We start from the raw sequence: 15,306 nt of genomic DNA on the forward strand, positions 1-15,306 counted from the left end.
GTGGCAGCTATCAGCCGTGGCAGAACCATCCCTGCCGGAGAGGTGTGCCTGGCACGCCGGCACACCATCAGCCCTCGTGTCGAAAGGGCTGCGAGGGCTGGGACTCCACCGGCAAGCATTTACAGAAGATTATCTTTAGCTATAGACGATTGTGGAAGGATAAAGTGAATTTTATAGGAATTTCTGGCTGTTCCCCCGAGTACTAATCCCACAGAGCACAAGCACTGGCTGATTTAATTTGCTGCCTGTATTAATGGAGTAGAAACTTCACCCGCTGCACCCCTTCGCCGCCAGCTTAACACCCCCCTCCCCACGCACGGCCATCCCTGTGGGCTCTGCCTTCGAGCCCCATGACCTCCTCAGAGTCTACGATAGATAGCGAGAAGCAGCATCTCTTCTCCGGCACTGGTTTTCGGCAGAGGTTTGGGTACCACGGGTTACCACGACTCGGGTTTTAAGGACGGAGAGAGCAAAAGGGCTTGTTTAAAGGCTTGCAAAGCCAGGGGAGATTTGCCGCCTTCTGCTCTTTGAAGGTGTCCTGCTATTTCTTTTAATTAAAAAGAACCCAATTTTTTAAAGTATTTAATGCTGAAAAAAGCAGGAGCCATCCCATCCCTTTCAAACCCCAAAGACGCGCCTGGCTGAGGCTGGAGGGCAGAGCTGCAAAGTCCCAAGAGCAAACCGACGTGGGGCTTAAATCAACCCTTGACAGGGAAGTTTTACTGCCAAGGGCTGTCCCGAGCGAGCGCTGGTGCGTCTCTGGGCTGGCTGCACATCAAAGCTCGCCGCTCCCTGCCCGCGGCTCGGGTACCGACATCAAAAGGCTGGTGATGGGGAGCAGATGGCTCCCTGCCGGCTCCCGGCGCGGTGGCGTCACCAAGCCCTGCCACCTTCCATCACCAAGCCCTTCTCCGCCACCATCGCCCCGGCATCTCCAGCACACCCCAATTTCTCTTAATTCCCCAAGCCAGCGCAAGGAAGGAGTTATTTTCTACGTAGGTCAGTTTGGTAACAATTGGATTTTAATTTAGCCCTCGAAGGATGTTATAAATTATCAGCGCTAATTAGCTGGCTTAAGTAGAGCTGGAGGATGGGTTTGGAGGAGCTTGCAGGGAAGCGCTGCAAATGCCAAATAAAGAGGCGTGTAAATAAATGCGTAAAATGGTAAATGCAAAAATAAAGCCTGGCCTGGTTGGATTAAGCCTGGGACTAAATGCTCCTAGGATTTCGAGCTCCATTGCTTCCCACCACCACCGCAGGAGCCACCCGGGCTGCGGGGGTGACCTGGAAGAGGAAAATGGCAATTTTGGGGGACCAGAGCAGGGAGGAGAAGCCAAACCCCGGCTGACCACCAAGCCTGACGGATGGGAAAGCCGAGAGCCAATGCATGGCTGCAGTCGCTGCCCCGGCAGCCAGCAGAGTCTGGCAGCTCATGCAGAATTCTGCTCCCCTTGGCCGGAGCACGAGGGATGGGGGAAAAATCAGTGCCAAAATTTTGGGGGGCATGCAGAGGAGAAATAGGAACCATATTTCTAAGCTACTACTTGTGCAAAGGTGCTAATTTCTCTTTATGCTAAAATTAATCTTCGCTGTTAGGGGAAAACCAGCCTGGGATGGGGTGACAGTGGGAGGGGAGCAAGAAGCCAAATGTGCTGGGAAATTCGGAGGAGCCTTTGCATAATGTTCTTCTCCAGCAGCATGGGATAAGGCTGCTGGAATCTGCTGATGCCAACCCCTCCGTGCTCTTCGGGAGGTACAATCAAGCAGACACAAACACATCCATGCAATAAATCCGGGCTTTTTCCGTCTTAAAAGGATGCACAAACTTCGGCATCCAGCCCTGTGTCATTGCCAGCACTCTGCCAGGCCACCCCTCAAGAAATCCCTTTTCCAAGGGAAAAAGCAGGTTTTGAAATGTGCTTTAAGGGGAAATAGCAAGCGTGGCTTTGCGCGCCTCTTGTGCCTTTCCATCAAAATCACTATACCGGCGTGCAAGCCCCAGGCGAGCTCACCCCCCGCTGACACCAGCCGCGATGATGCCGGCCACGCCGGGGCTTTGAGGGTATCAAGAAGGGAGCAGACGATGCTTGGAAACGCGTTGAACACACTCTGGAGGAAATAAAATACCCCGGTTGCCGCCGGCACACGCGTTTCGCCAGGACAAGTGGTGCCCCGCAGCTGGGAGACACCAGGAATAGCAGCAGCAGCTGTCGGATGGCCGGAGCTGCGATGCTGGTGGGTTTAATCTGTCTTGGAAAAGGTGCAGGGTGGGGAGGAGGATGGTAAAAAAATCCAAGGAATGTGGTTGCAATTTCAGGGTGGAAGCATCGTTACGGAGGCGGTGAGCGAACTATGACCACGGGGGAATTCAACATGATTTCCATGACCAGGAAAAACCCAACCTTCAGGCAATTCTGGCCAAGAAGAATAAGATTTAGAGCTCTAAAGCGAGTAAGAACCATATCACCGTAAGGTCAGCCAAAGCTGTGCGGCCGGTGGTAATTTAGGAAAGAGGTATTGATGGCTTCAGAGAAGTTTTGCACCTGAAAATAGGGATTTGGGGGTTTGAGTGAGCAGCGAAAACTCCTGGCAGAAGTAGCTGGCTCACGTCTGCCCCAAGGCAAAGCCCTTTGAGCATCACCCCAGTCCTCAGCACCTTTTTTATCCCAAACGTTTTGACTCTGGCATGTAAACGCCTGCCCGCATTTACAGAAGCATCTTTCCTTGCTGCTCCCTTTGCAGTCACAGGCACCGCCGAGACCCTTAAAAGTCCATAGAAAAAAGACTTCCAAGCTGCAAAGCACCAGCACTACATTTTCTCACTCAGAAGAGCCCAACCTTCTTCTCACCACTTTGTTCTCATCAAAGGGATTTTCCCCAGTATCTCCAGGCTGGTCCACACCACTAAGCTTTAGCTCGTACAGCTACAGTAGCAAATCCCTCCATGGGGATGCACTTCACTGCTATTCCACATTAATAAAACCTCGCCTTAAAGCCTAAAATGAAGGTCTGTTTGCTAAATAGGTTCTCGTGTCTCGCTCCGCACGCCGATATCCTTCAACAACAATTTGCAACCCGAACCCAGAAGCAACAGGCAAGTGCAGATAAACTAGGATCGAACCAAGGCAAGCACACGGCAAACCCTTCCCATCGAAGCAAAACACACTGTAGAAAACAGGCAAATTAGGAATATTTGTTGTTCTCTCTGCCTGAGTCATCTGGAGTGTTCAGAAAGCTGCATGGGGTCAGTTTTTAATGCTTTTGCTGAGCACAATAAAGTGAGGTATCAGCCAGAGCAGGGCAGCGCAAGGTTGCTGCACGCTACTGAACCCGAAGCTCACCGAAGGGATCCAGCAAGCCCCAGCGATCCCAGGACACTCGCGTGTTTATGAATCCTCCCAGTGCCGTGACATATTTGCCCCTTTGCCTGCCGAGGATTCCAGAACTGCAGGGGATGCCAGCAGGGTACGTGTGATGCAGACCCAGGGACAAAAATCATTTAAAAGGCTTTTCTGGATTTCTCTGCAGAAGTAAAGGCTCCTCAGCCGAGCGCCGTGTGCCAACTCCTAGTTCATTTTCTAATTAACTTTTTTACAGGGACATAAATATTTGTCAATAATATAGTTTAAGTGAAGTCGCCAGGAATCCTGGCTGAAGTACTTGGAGGCGTTACAGGGATTGGGTTAACCCTTAGGATCCTGGCAGCACATGGGAAAGGTGATGGCAGCAGAGCGGGACGTTCCTGGGCATTGTAGGACAGACAATGCCTTCAGTACCCACAGCAAAATCAGTCCTGGTTAGGTGGGTATCACCCAAGCTTCAACAGAGTTGCTCTCCGACAGTTTATAACCTGACAAACCTTTCTTTCCACAGCTCTTCTGTCTTCTTTTTAGGGAATCAGAAAGGTATATAGGGTAATTTATGTATAGGGGCTCAGCAACCGCTGCTCAGACTCTGCCCTCCCTGCTTTGCAAGGGCTGGCAGAGCTGGAAACCTGCGCTGATGGCAGACGTGTCCTCCAAGGAGGCTCAGCCAAGTCCCCTCCTGCCAAGTGCCAGGGTAGATGTGGCCACAGAGGGACCTAACTGGAAATCAAGCCCCATTCGGAAAGCAGCTCCGTCCTCACAGGCGTTACCTTTGGCAGCAGGAGCAATGGAGATGCTGCAGCACTCACCAGGAAAGCAGAAAGGCAGCTGGTGGTGGAAGCCAACACAGAGCTCCCAGCTCCTCTGCTTCTGCTGCTGCACCATTAGTTTTTCCTTTTTCAATGTTATCCCACCTCATGCCCCTTTTTTTGGCGAGTTATAAGGTCACCTCCGCACATGAGGTTGCAGTGATGCTTGGCATCCAGGGCAGAACATCAGCTGCCCCCCAGGTAAGTCCTGCGTTCACCCAAGCTGCGGTCAGCACAGCCCGAGAGGTGAGCAAAGGAGCAGCGGGGTCTTTACCAAGCCAGCACCCAAAAGGATGAGGAGGTGAGAGCACAACGAAAATCTCTGCTTGACTATTTGTCACCAGGGCAAAACCTGGCAGCAACAAAAGGAAGCTGCTCTTCAGCGGCTACCAGGCAGCACAGCGTATTTCATCAGGTATTTCAAAGTGGCAAGAGAAGAACAACTTAACTCCGTTAATTCTCTACCACTATTTTAAAGCACAAAAAAATGGTGGCCCCATGGTCAATATAGCCACTACAGCTTATCTCAGGTCACTGCTGTCCCTCCACCACCCTCTCAAGTCAATACCAACCCCAACAACAGCCCCGGCGTTCACTGCTCCTACTCTGCAGGACAGGATTATCCCCACGGTCTGTCCAAGAGACGTTAACGCTGAGTTTCTCTCGCTGACCCCCGCGCTTACCTTCATGGGGTTTTCATCGTACGTTGGGGTCCCGAGGTCCATTTCAGCTTCGTGTTCAAGGCTGGCGTCATCCCCTGGGCTGTCCCAGGTAGGAGGGTCCCACTGGGTTTGCCTGGAGGAAGACAGACAGACCATTGTCACTCTTAAAAGTAACCGGTACCTGCTTATCAATTGCTCCATCAACTGGGACATCGTGTCTCCATCAATCATCGAAACTCTTAACAGGGTTGTAACGCATGGCCCTATCTTGCTATTAATGATGAGGTTGAGTAGGCTTCCAAGGTGGAGGAGGCTAAAGCAGAGCAAGAAGAACTTAAAAAACGGAATTTGCATGATTTTCTAGCACTGATGACACTCAATGTGGGATCAAGGGAAGTTCGTCACAGGCATGAAATAAATAAGTAAAGGCAGTAAACAAAGAAGGTCAGTGATTCTGGCATGGAAAGATGGGAGACATCACAGCAGAGACCTTGGGAAAGGTACTGCTTCCTGCAGAGCAAGGGGCAGCCGTTGGTACCTTGAGCTAAGCGTTCAGCCACAGGTATCTCATCGTGGAGAGGACACAGACCACAGATCTTGAGAAAGACCACAGGAATGAGCAGGACCTTGAAAGGATGGATGGGCAGATGACATGAAGCTCATCCATATGCTAGAAGAGGCTAAACGCAGGGCTAGAGCTCTTCTTGGCTCACTGCACGCGGGAAGCACCATTTCTGCAGAAACATCTCGGCTGAGATGGGAAAAGCCATCAGAGCCTGCTTGGGTTTGGCTGGCCAACAAGCAGGGAAGAGCCCCACCATGCTCAAACCAGGGAAGGATGGGGAGAACTGGTCTGGATTTCCTCAAGGTGGGGAAGAGGGGAGCGGGCAGCCATTGGCATCCGAGAGCAAATACAGGATGGTGCCGGGGAGGAAAACCACAGACCAGGGCAGGAACACAACCAGGAGAAATCGGGGCCAGCAGGACAGACCGCTGTCTTTGCAGGACTAGGGCGAGTATGGGACTCTCGATCAGGTGAGAGGACTCACTCACAAACAGACTAAACAAGAGAGATGCAAAGGACAGATCTCCAGACCTCGTTAGGTTTGGAGGTCACCTAACTCGGCAACTATTTTCCACCTCTAGACTCTGTGTGAAGCCCCGATGTGCACTCTTCAGCTCTATACAAAGAAATCCTGAAAGCCTGCATCAAAAGAAGCCGCCAGTTTGAGTTTCTCGAGGTTTCTGACCTGTATCAGAAACCCTGTCCCACTTCAGGGCTTTTTACTTTTCAGGATGTGCTGGGGGGAAGAACGAAAGTCTTATTTCAATGAGCCCCCATGTGCTTCATCCTGCTACTTAATTCTCCAGATACTGCTGAATATCCCTGACCTTGGACCACTATTAATTTGATTGCCAAGTAGAATGAAATATTAAAACAAGACAGCATATCAACAAGCAAGATTTGCTCTCCTCTACTGGCCTCATCCTTTTGGAAAATATACAGTTAAAAGAGGGATTGAAAGAAATCTTCCAGCATGTGTTCCTCAAAGAAGTTCAAGATTAATTATATTCAATTAGTGGCTTCTCGTGTAGCTGCAGAAGATGCACGGAGGAGGCATTCCTCGCCAAGGGGGAAGGCTCAGTTGGGTCTCCTCATCTCCTTGCAAGACTTCCAAACCACGGCACAAATCACAAATTCCTGCTCGACTGTTTTCTTTTTCTTCCTGGAGTTTGAAGGTCTTCTGCTCTGCCCTTGGTGCAACTCTTGATGTGTAAGGTAGCAGGAAGGAGTCCAAACAGGAGACTGAAAAGATCAATCGAAGCAGAGATATGTGCACAAGTAACAAAAACTGACATCAAGACAGTCAAGACATGGAAGAAAATACTCAGGCTTAACCCTCTAGAGAGATGGATCCCCATACAGAAAAAAAAGTCCTTTTCAGAAGTCTAAAATTCATGATACTCATTTTAGATAAGTTCACAGGTATTGATCCAAAAAACCTGGTGCCTTCCAAAACTGATCACAAAGGTGTGGGAAAAACACTGGGAAACTATTTCTTGCTCCAGAACAGACCAGAGGTTTGAAGATGGAAAAAAATGAGGGTGAGAAAACAAACCCTTTGATGCCGCACACCACGGATCATGGCTGATCCCTGAGCCACCGAAGACCTCCTGTTCATACGGCGTGCCCACCGCAACGCTCACACGCATCTTAAAGCCTCCACAGACGGGTGTTATTTGCCTGGCACCGCTGCCAGAGCCGCATGGGCGTTTCAGAGCGCGAGGGGAAGACAAGGTCTCTCTCCGCCTGTTAATTCTGCTGCCATTTCAGCACCATGCGGGGCATGGCGTGTTCTGGCAGAGCGATGGGAACCAAAGATGATGTCAAAAAAACTAAATCCAACTTGACCGAGATGCTGGGGAGAAAGATGTTGCTTTGATGGGATTTTTTTTTTGCAATGCGATGTCAGAAGTGGAGCTCCTCACCGGGTTATCACCCCGGGTTACAACTCAATGCACAGCTGGAGTCATCATTTGTAAGGAAATCGTTTGCCATCATCACACTTCCACTTGCACAAAACGGGGCTCTATCCCCAGGCCACATTTATGGAGATGAAGGAAAGGTTTTGAGCAATCTCAGCCTCCCACCCACCCAGCTAACGAGCAGCATCCCGCCAGCTGCCTAACGAGACACCAAGGGCTGACCAACCATTTCTCTTACACCCAATCCCTTTGCCTGAGCCATCAAACTCCAAGCCCGAAGCAGCCATCACGCTTACCTTGTTATCACACTCACCTTGTTACCACATGGTAGTAGTAGATCTTCCCCTCTGGATCTCGGGCTGTTTTCCAGTTGGGTGGGAGGACGATTGTTTTGGGTTTTGGAGGGGATGGTGGAGGCAAGTCCAGGAGGTTATTGGTCACCACAAGCTCTGGCTGAAAATAGCACAAAAGGGATGAAGAGAAAGACGTGAGTGGCTGTGCGGGTGGTCAGAGCAGCCCTGACAGCTCTTTCCCCCACGACAATGACTTTGTTGAAGGTAAAACTTAAAAACGACATTAGTGTTGGCCCAGGAAGTAGCGAGGACAGTATCTTTCTCTAGTTCTTCATCAAACATCCCAAGCACCCACTCGACCACACCCTGAGCTTGTAATACAGCCATTTTGCTACCCGTGCTCTTAAATCCTCCGTGGTGGATGCCATAACCACCATTTCTGATAGATGGGCTTCAGAAGTGAAAGCAGGACATGGAGCTCCCATGCGCCCACCCGTACACAGCCTCTTCAGATGTGCTGGCAGAAAGCCCGAACACAACACGATCTGGGTTCAAAACCCCCAAAAATATGTCTGCTGCCCACATCCAGCCTGGGCAGCAGCATCCCAAAGGCTGCCAGCATGCTGCCACACGGGAAACTCCTCCGGCTGGTACCACCAACGCTTTCACAGCATCCAGAAGCCATGGCGAATCACGGAAACCCAAAGCAGATGTAGTAGACGAACACTCCCCATCTCTTCTGAGCCACCAAGCCTTACCTGCTGGATGGGCTGAGGCTGCCCAGCTGCGACGATCGTAGTTACTGCTGTCGGTGGCTGCACTATGACTCCCTGCGGATGAGCCGTGTAAATCTGCTGGCCCTGGATGTACTGGAGACCTGGCTGGGCATAACTCTGAAACAGAGCACAGGGAACCACAAGTCAGCTTGCTTTACCAAAAAACCCTTCACTGGAAGACATGGTACAGCTTCCCTTACTGGGAATCAAACAGCAGAGGCAAGAAGAGGATAATAGTCCTTGAGGACTAGTGGAAGATAACATCCAAACCAAACAGCAATAACCAGTGACTGCGGCAGGGTTCAAGCAAACGATCTTCATATACAATTGGCCTATTTGCTATCCCAGGAGTTGTATGATTGCCTACGTCTTGCTTTTAGGAAGAACTAGGCATTGCTGAATGCCAATACCCTTGTTAAGGAAGACAAAGTAAAAGGAGACAGAACTTCAGCATGGTCATTCGGAGCTCAAGGCTGAGCCTGATGGAAAGGGACATGTAATTCAGAGAAAACAGATAAAAAAGGTTGATCTGTTGGGTTTTATGTTTGGTTTAAGTCATACATGAGCTGGTAGCTCCAGACCCTGCTTCCAAAGGTCAACGGAAGGCAAGCTCACACCTCCACATTTTACTGCTTACTTGGTCAGTGACAGTGGAAGCTCTTACACAGAAATATCCGTTCACCAGAATCAACAATCAAGAAAACAATCAAAAATAACTTTTATAAACAGGTTAAAAAAAGTCTCTGCAAGCTGTGAACTCCTGCTTGGCCCCACCAATTATGACATATGCATTTGTACACGGAAAATACCCTGCCTAAATGTGCTTTTGTCAGACTCTTGGATAGGAAGTTATCTGAGAAGTGCTACTTCAGCTTAATATTAGAGCAAAGTGGGATGCTCTCATATTAAGAACACTAGAAAAGACTGAGCAAATAAATTGTACCAGGCTAGTACTCTTCATTTTGTGGGTGTTTTGTGCCACACTGTGTCTGAAATGGAAATTACCTGTACAATCGGTGGGGTCGTCTGTGAGTAGGGGGATGTCACACCGTAAACGGTCTGACAGGTCTGTCCTTGGTAATATATGGCTGGTTGGGACTGGGCTGGTGAGTACTGCTGTTGTACAGCTACAGTCTGCTGGCTGGAATCCCAGACTCCATAGCTCTGGCTCTGCACCGGTCCCGGTGCAGCCACAGGCAGGACGGCCACGTTGGGTTCTTGATGGACCACGGTATCGCTTTGTGCTACATACTGCGGAGTTGTAACCTCCATCGTTGTTGCTACATGTTGGACTACTGGTACCGGCTGAGGAGTAGTTAGGGTTGGTTCCACCGTGTGCCCAACCAAAGTCTGCGGGTGCTCGTACGCCGCCGGCGAGCACATCGAATCCATGGTGGGCGTGGGCAGCAGCACCTTGCCAGCGTTGGGGTTGCTGGGGTCTACGTAGGCTTGCATGGGGTAGCCAGGCGGGTAGCCGATAAAGCTGTGGTGGGGTGTGCCGTAGCCCATGGAGTCGTAGGGCAGGGGGGACGTCATCCCCAGGTTTTGCAGTTGCTGTTGCTGTTTCTGGGCTTCCCGCTGGGCGACCTCCTGCTCGAACAGCTTCCTGCGCTCCTCCGTGGACAGCTTGTTGCGATCCTTAAGACGGACTTTCTTCTTCGAAGATGCTGGTGTGTCATACCTGGGAGAGAAAGAAAAGAAAAGGCTTTGTGAGACCTCAGAAACCTGCAGGTCCAGGGCTCCAGCAGGCCATCACTGACGGTGGCAGACCTGGGGGGACCCAAATGCCCAACAGCAGCATCAACTCCTAAAAACATTCATTCGTTTTCAGCTGCTTGACCAACCGTGGCAACACATAGAGAGGAGAAACACCCACTGGTCCTGCTCATCCATGAGCAAGGAGCCAGGGCAGAGGATGAGCTAAGTGGTGCCACTGGATTTACACACTTCGGTTCGGTGCTGAAGCTAATGGAGATGCAAAGATGCAGCAGAGGTAGTCTGGAGGACCTGCTAGGCAGCACCGAGATACCCAGAGAGGCGAAGCAACATCTCCAGGACCAACAGGGAACCCAAGGAGAGGGCAGAATAAGCAGGGTGCCCCCCAAACAGGCTGAGTACCCATGCTGGAGACCCTCTGTCACGGTTTCCCAAAGCAGGACCACTGAAGAAGGGTTTTGGAAGAGGCTCTCCAAACAGAAAGCACAGCTCTCACCACAGCAGCTTCACCCCCAAAGACCAGGGCAGCTCAGCGATGGGGAAAGCACCCCATCTTTCTCATCTAAGGACCCCACCTTAGACACTGTGTGTTTGCAGACATGACAAAGAACAAGGGAATTACAAACAGCACGTCTCTGTTTAGAGTTATGCTATTTACTAGACCACAGATTCAGCTTAAAAAATAATAGAGTGTGGATGGATTTTTTAAATTCTTTTTTACGAATAAGAATTTTCATCCCAAGACGCAGAGCAGCTGGAGGGATTTTTCCAAGGAGTTAAAGAAGAAAAAAAAAAAAAAAAAAGCCTAAGGACTTTGATCAAACCTCAACCATGGAAAATTTCAGATCAAAGGTGGATATTTTGAGAAGTTATGAGTGTGGTAAAACAGGGATTACAAGCAAAAATGCTTTGCAGCCCTAATATAATGGATTCTACAAAGCATCCAGTATATTCTCTATATACTCGCTTTATGTTCATGTGTTCCATTTACATATCAAAAGCACATTGCTACCAACAGATACACTTAAGATGTTCCCTCGCGTTCCCAGAGTAGCTGCAAGGATCTGTTAATGTGAACCTTATTGACGTGAAGAGTTCGATTTCAATAATTAAAGTCTTTCCTGGCACTGCCTGGAGAGTTTACACGAGAGGCAGCCGGCGTGAAGGGACAGGCAGAAGAAAACCGAGGGTTTAGCATCAAGCAAGCCAGCAATGCTCTTCTGTTTGCTCTGCTCCTCTTTCCACCTATTTTATTATTTTGTCTTATTAAATCCTTCATATAACCAAGGGGGACAGCCAGAGTGGGAAGAGCATCCTCAGGGAAGGATGCCAGCACCCCAGTCCTTCTCCTGGTGAACACCACTCACTGATGAGGACATGGCTGCAGGAGGGAAGAGCCAGAGCAGGCGACTCCTTGCCCACAAAAGAGCTTGTTCTATTTAAAATAACACAAAAAATATGCTATTTATTCCATCCTTCTTCGTATCTCTTGACACACCGCCGTTACTCAGCTCCACTTCTAGCCCCAGACCTCAGTGATGCTTCCATCCCCCAAATGGCTAATTACAGTAGTATAGATTTACATTACAGTATTATAGATTTACATCTTATTTTTTATCCAGATGTTTTAAAGTTTCCCAGCACAACTCAATACGAGGACAAAACCTTCCTCGTCTGGCTGACTCACTACCCATTGTTCCCTAATTACTAAGTGGCTTTAGATCCTATTTAAAAGGGACAACAGAAAACTGACTTCTTTAAAGGAAATTCCTCAGTATTCTTACTGCCTTTAACATGAGCTGAAGTCTCCCTGAATGCAAGACGTGGAATATTTTCCTTCTCTTAATTAAGAAGCAACTTTCGAGGGAGGAAAACGAGCATCTGGTAGCAAGCAGCCGCTGATTCACGCACTGCGTCGGACCAGCCCTGCCACCACCATCACCTCTATCGCTCCTCCGGCCCCTGGGAAGGTTTGGCTGTGCCCGGTCACATGCTCGCGGGGCGCTGGGGAATAACCCTGGGAGCCAGCGCAGGCTCGGGCGCTCTAAAAGCGCTGAATCTATAGGAAAAGGAAAAGGCAGCTTTCAGTGGCTGCCAGGGCTGTTGCACCGATCCAATTCTCACTTAAAATCTGGAAGAACAGCTAATAATTAAAAATATTTTTTCTTTCTGCTTGTTCCTTGAACTGGCCAACTCATTGAGACAAAAGACGCCTACATTTCAGTTATCTAGCCCTTATCCTTACTCTTCCGAACACCCATCCCACCAGACCTTGTCAGCAGAAGTATTTCACGTGGAAGGGCACAACTCACGCTAGTGAGCAACACAAATGGGTTGCTTTCGTTTTCTACTTTATTTTCAGCATCTGTGCACACTGTAATTTAAAGTATTTTGTACTTTCACTGGATTTTATAGACTTCACGCCTTGCTTCCCTAGACAACCTGCATTTAAAAATCTTTTTTTTTATAAGATGTAAGTAAATTTGATGTCCCCGCTCTCCCTTGTATCCATTACTTGCAAAACATATGCAGGGTAGGTGGGACTCCATCGGGCAACAGAGCAGCCACAAAAAAGAAACACAAAGTAAAACCACCACAAGGTCTTTAAAGCTTAAGAGATGCTTTCTCAGCCGAGGCAGCACGATGCCGCCATTCCCAGGGAAGACAGGAGACACGGCATCAGCTTGGTGGGGTCATACCTACCTGGACCGCTTTCCTTGAGCTCAATGGTTTGGGGGAATATTCACTCAGTCAAGGAAGTCGTTTTGTGTTCAAAATCCTGTTTGGCTTGGGTACTGCTAGCTCTTGTACAGGTACAGGCTTGCTCTAAGTTTAAGTTTAGAATAATCCCCAAGTGCACTGGGGAGAGGTGGATTACAAGAAGAGAATGGGTTTTGAAGGACTCAGAAGACGTCTCTGCATTAGGAGGGCTATATCCCTCATTTCTGTGCGAGAGCTGGACATAGCTTCCCTTGTCACCCATCTAATTCCCAAAAAGTGCCTCAAGACAAAGGTGTAGGTTATCTGAAGACAAAGGTTATCCAAGAGGAGAGGCCACCTAACACCAAGGAGCCACCCAGCTCCAGCCAGGGAATGCATCTCACCACACACATGGGATTCCTCGACAAAAAAATTTCCTTCCCCATCCCTGGGTGTTTTCAAAGATCACCAGAACCATTTTTCCCAGAGTTTTTACCCAGGACTACTGCAGATCCGACACTCCCAGCCCAGAGGTCAGATCCTCAGCCCTGCCACCACTGCCACCAGACAACTTGCCTGTCCTCTGGTCTCTTCGTTCCTCGCTCATACGCCGAAGATGGAGGGGACAACGAGTCTCTCCGTCTCTTCTTCTCTTTACTCTGGCTCTGCCTCTCGGGATCCCGCTCTCTGCTCAGGATGGGGTTCTTCGGAGTAGGAGTCTGATCCCTGTGGCTGGCTGTCTCTCTCCCACGGTCAGCTGTTGGGGAAAACAGGTAAAAGGGAGAGAACTTTCATAATTCAGAGTATTTCTAGCTCCCCTCTCCTGCAGTTTCAGTAGCTTCTGTCAGTCAACAGCATCTTCTCAGGACTACATTTCCCATCACCCACTGCTTAGATTATCTTCCGTATTTACAGGAGCTGTTTTCAAGGAGTAGGAATGCCAAGCTATGAAGGCAGAACATCTCTTGACAACCCAGACTGGGAAAATTAAGTGGTTTCATAGAAGCAGAGCGATACACGGGAAAACGTGAGTACATACCACTGTTCTCCTTTTCTGCTTGACTCTTCTTCGGGATCCGGTACACCTCCTGCAAAGCAAGCCAGAAGCAGGGTCAGAGTTTCAGCCGCTCACAAGAACAACCCCAATAACTATGGGGCTGCAAGAATCATAACACGGCACTAATAATTTAGCAATTCAATCACAATTTTAGAAGAAACCAAAAAAAAGGGTCTCTATAAGCAAAGTTCTGTTTTTAGGCAAATTATTGCAGTGCTTTCTATATATTGCCTCTGATCAGCATTTCACGTTTGATGAGTTTGGGTGGCTTTTTGGGCCAAGTGCTACAAGCAGTGCTGCGGGATGTAAGCTGGCCCTCCCACCCACACGCTACGAGTACCTGAACTTGCAGCTCTGCCAGAATAGCAAGCAAACGATTTTTGCAATTGAACAAGCTGCCTTCCAGGTGCAAAATTGTGCTTTTCTACCTCTTTATTTTGTCAGCCCTGGTGTTCCCACAGTGACCACAGCCAGCACAGATCCCAGTCGAGTCTCGGTTTGTCGGGGTGTCTAAGGCCACTGATCCCTGCCCTGGCAAACACAGCTGAACACAGGCACCTGACCTGTCCTCTAACGACACTGCAGCGATGTGCCTGTCTACCACCAGCGCCTGAAGACCTCTCGTTGTACCCGTCCTGGTCTTCAAGGCAGTTTCAGTTAGTCCTGCACAGAGCAGGGAGTTGGACATGATGATCCTTATGGGTCCCTTCCAACTTGAGATATTCTATGATTCTTACGACAGCCGCAGTTTCACCACATTGGAGAAAATAGAGACAGGGTCCACCGTGTTTCCCATGATGTTCCCCAGATCTGATGCTTGATGTTGGAGCATCCCGAGGGAAATGAGCAGGAGGCCATCTCCCAGGTCTGAGTAAACCCCTTTGACCAAGCACCTATCAAAGGCTGCTGAGATCAGCTACCGAGGCCCACCACCCCTTCTTCTACAGCAGACAACTCCGCACCCCGCTGCTTATCCAGCTCTGGGGTCCTCAGCACAGGAGAGACATGGACCTGTTGGAGCAGGTCCAGAGAGGGGACACAAAGATGATCAGAGGGCTGGAGCACCTCTGCTGTGAGGACAGGCTGAGAGAGTTGGGGTTGTTCAGCCTGGAGAAGAGAAGGTTCTGGGGAGACCTTAGAGCAGCCCTTCAGTACTTAAAGGGGGCTTGTAAGAAAGATGGGGACAGACTTTTTAGCAGGGCCTGTTGTGATAGGACAAGGGGTAACGGTTTTAAACTAAAAGGGAGTAGATTCAGACTAGATATAAGGAAGAAATTTTTGATAATGAGGGTGATAAAACACTGGCACAGGTTGCCCAGAGAGGTGGCAGATGCCCCATCCCTGGAAACATTCAAGGTCAGGTTGGACGGGGCTCTGAGCAACCTGATCTAGTTGAAGATGTCCCTGCTCATGGCAGGGGGGTCGGACTAAATGACCTTTA

General features: G+C 49.4%; 1 protein-coding gene across 2 annotated transcripts in view; it reads right to left on the reverse strand.

The window, feature by feature from the left end:
* The window catches only part of SETD2 (SET domain containing 2, histone lysine methyltransferase), a 69,354-nt gene that overhangs the window by 2,928 nt on the left and 51,120 nt on the right, over nucleotides 1–15,306 (reverse strand). For both annotated transcript variants that reach the window (XM_030007619.2, XM_041122089.1), the window contains exons 13-18: nucleotides 13,848–13,896; nucleotides 13,385–13,565; nucleotides 9,398–10,073; nucleotides 8,375–8,509; nucleotides 7,637–7,776; nucleotides 4,858–4,969 (exon numbers count right to left, since the gene is read on the reverse strand). In XM_030007619.2, coding sequence (XP_029863479.1) covers nucleotides 4,858–4,969; nucleotides 7,637–7,776; nucleotides 8,375–8,509; nucleotides 9,398–10,073; nucleotides 13,385–13,565; nucleotides 13,848–13,896 — 1,293 coding nt within the window. The remainder of the gene's footprint in view (nucleotides 1–4,857; nucleotides 4,970–7,636; nucleotides 7,777–8,374; nucleotides 8,510–9,397; nucleotides 10,074–13,384; nucleotides 13,566–13,847; nucleotides 13,897–15,306) is intronic.

This window comes from Aquila chrysaetos, chromosome 3 (assembly GCF_900496995.4).
Source record: "Aquila chrysaetos chrysaetos chromosome 3, bAquChr1.4, whole genome shotgun sequence".
NCBI classification, from domain to species: Eukaryota; Metazoa; Chordata; class Aves; order Accipitriformes; family Accipitridae; genus Aquila; species Aquila chrysaetos.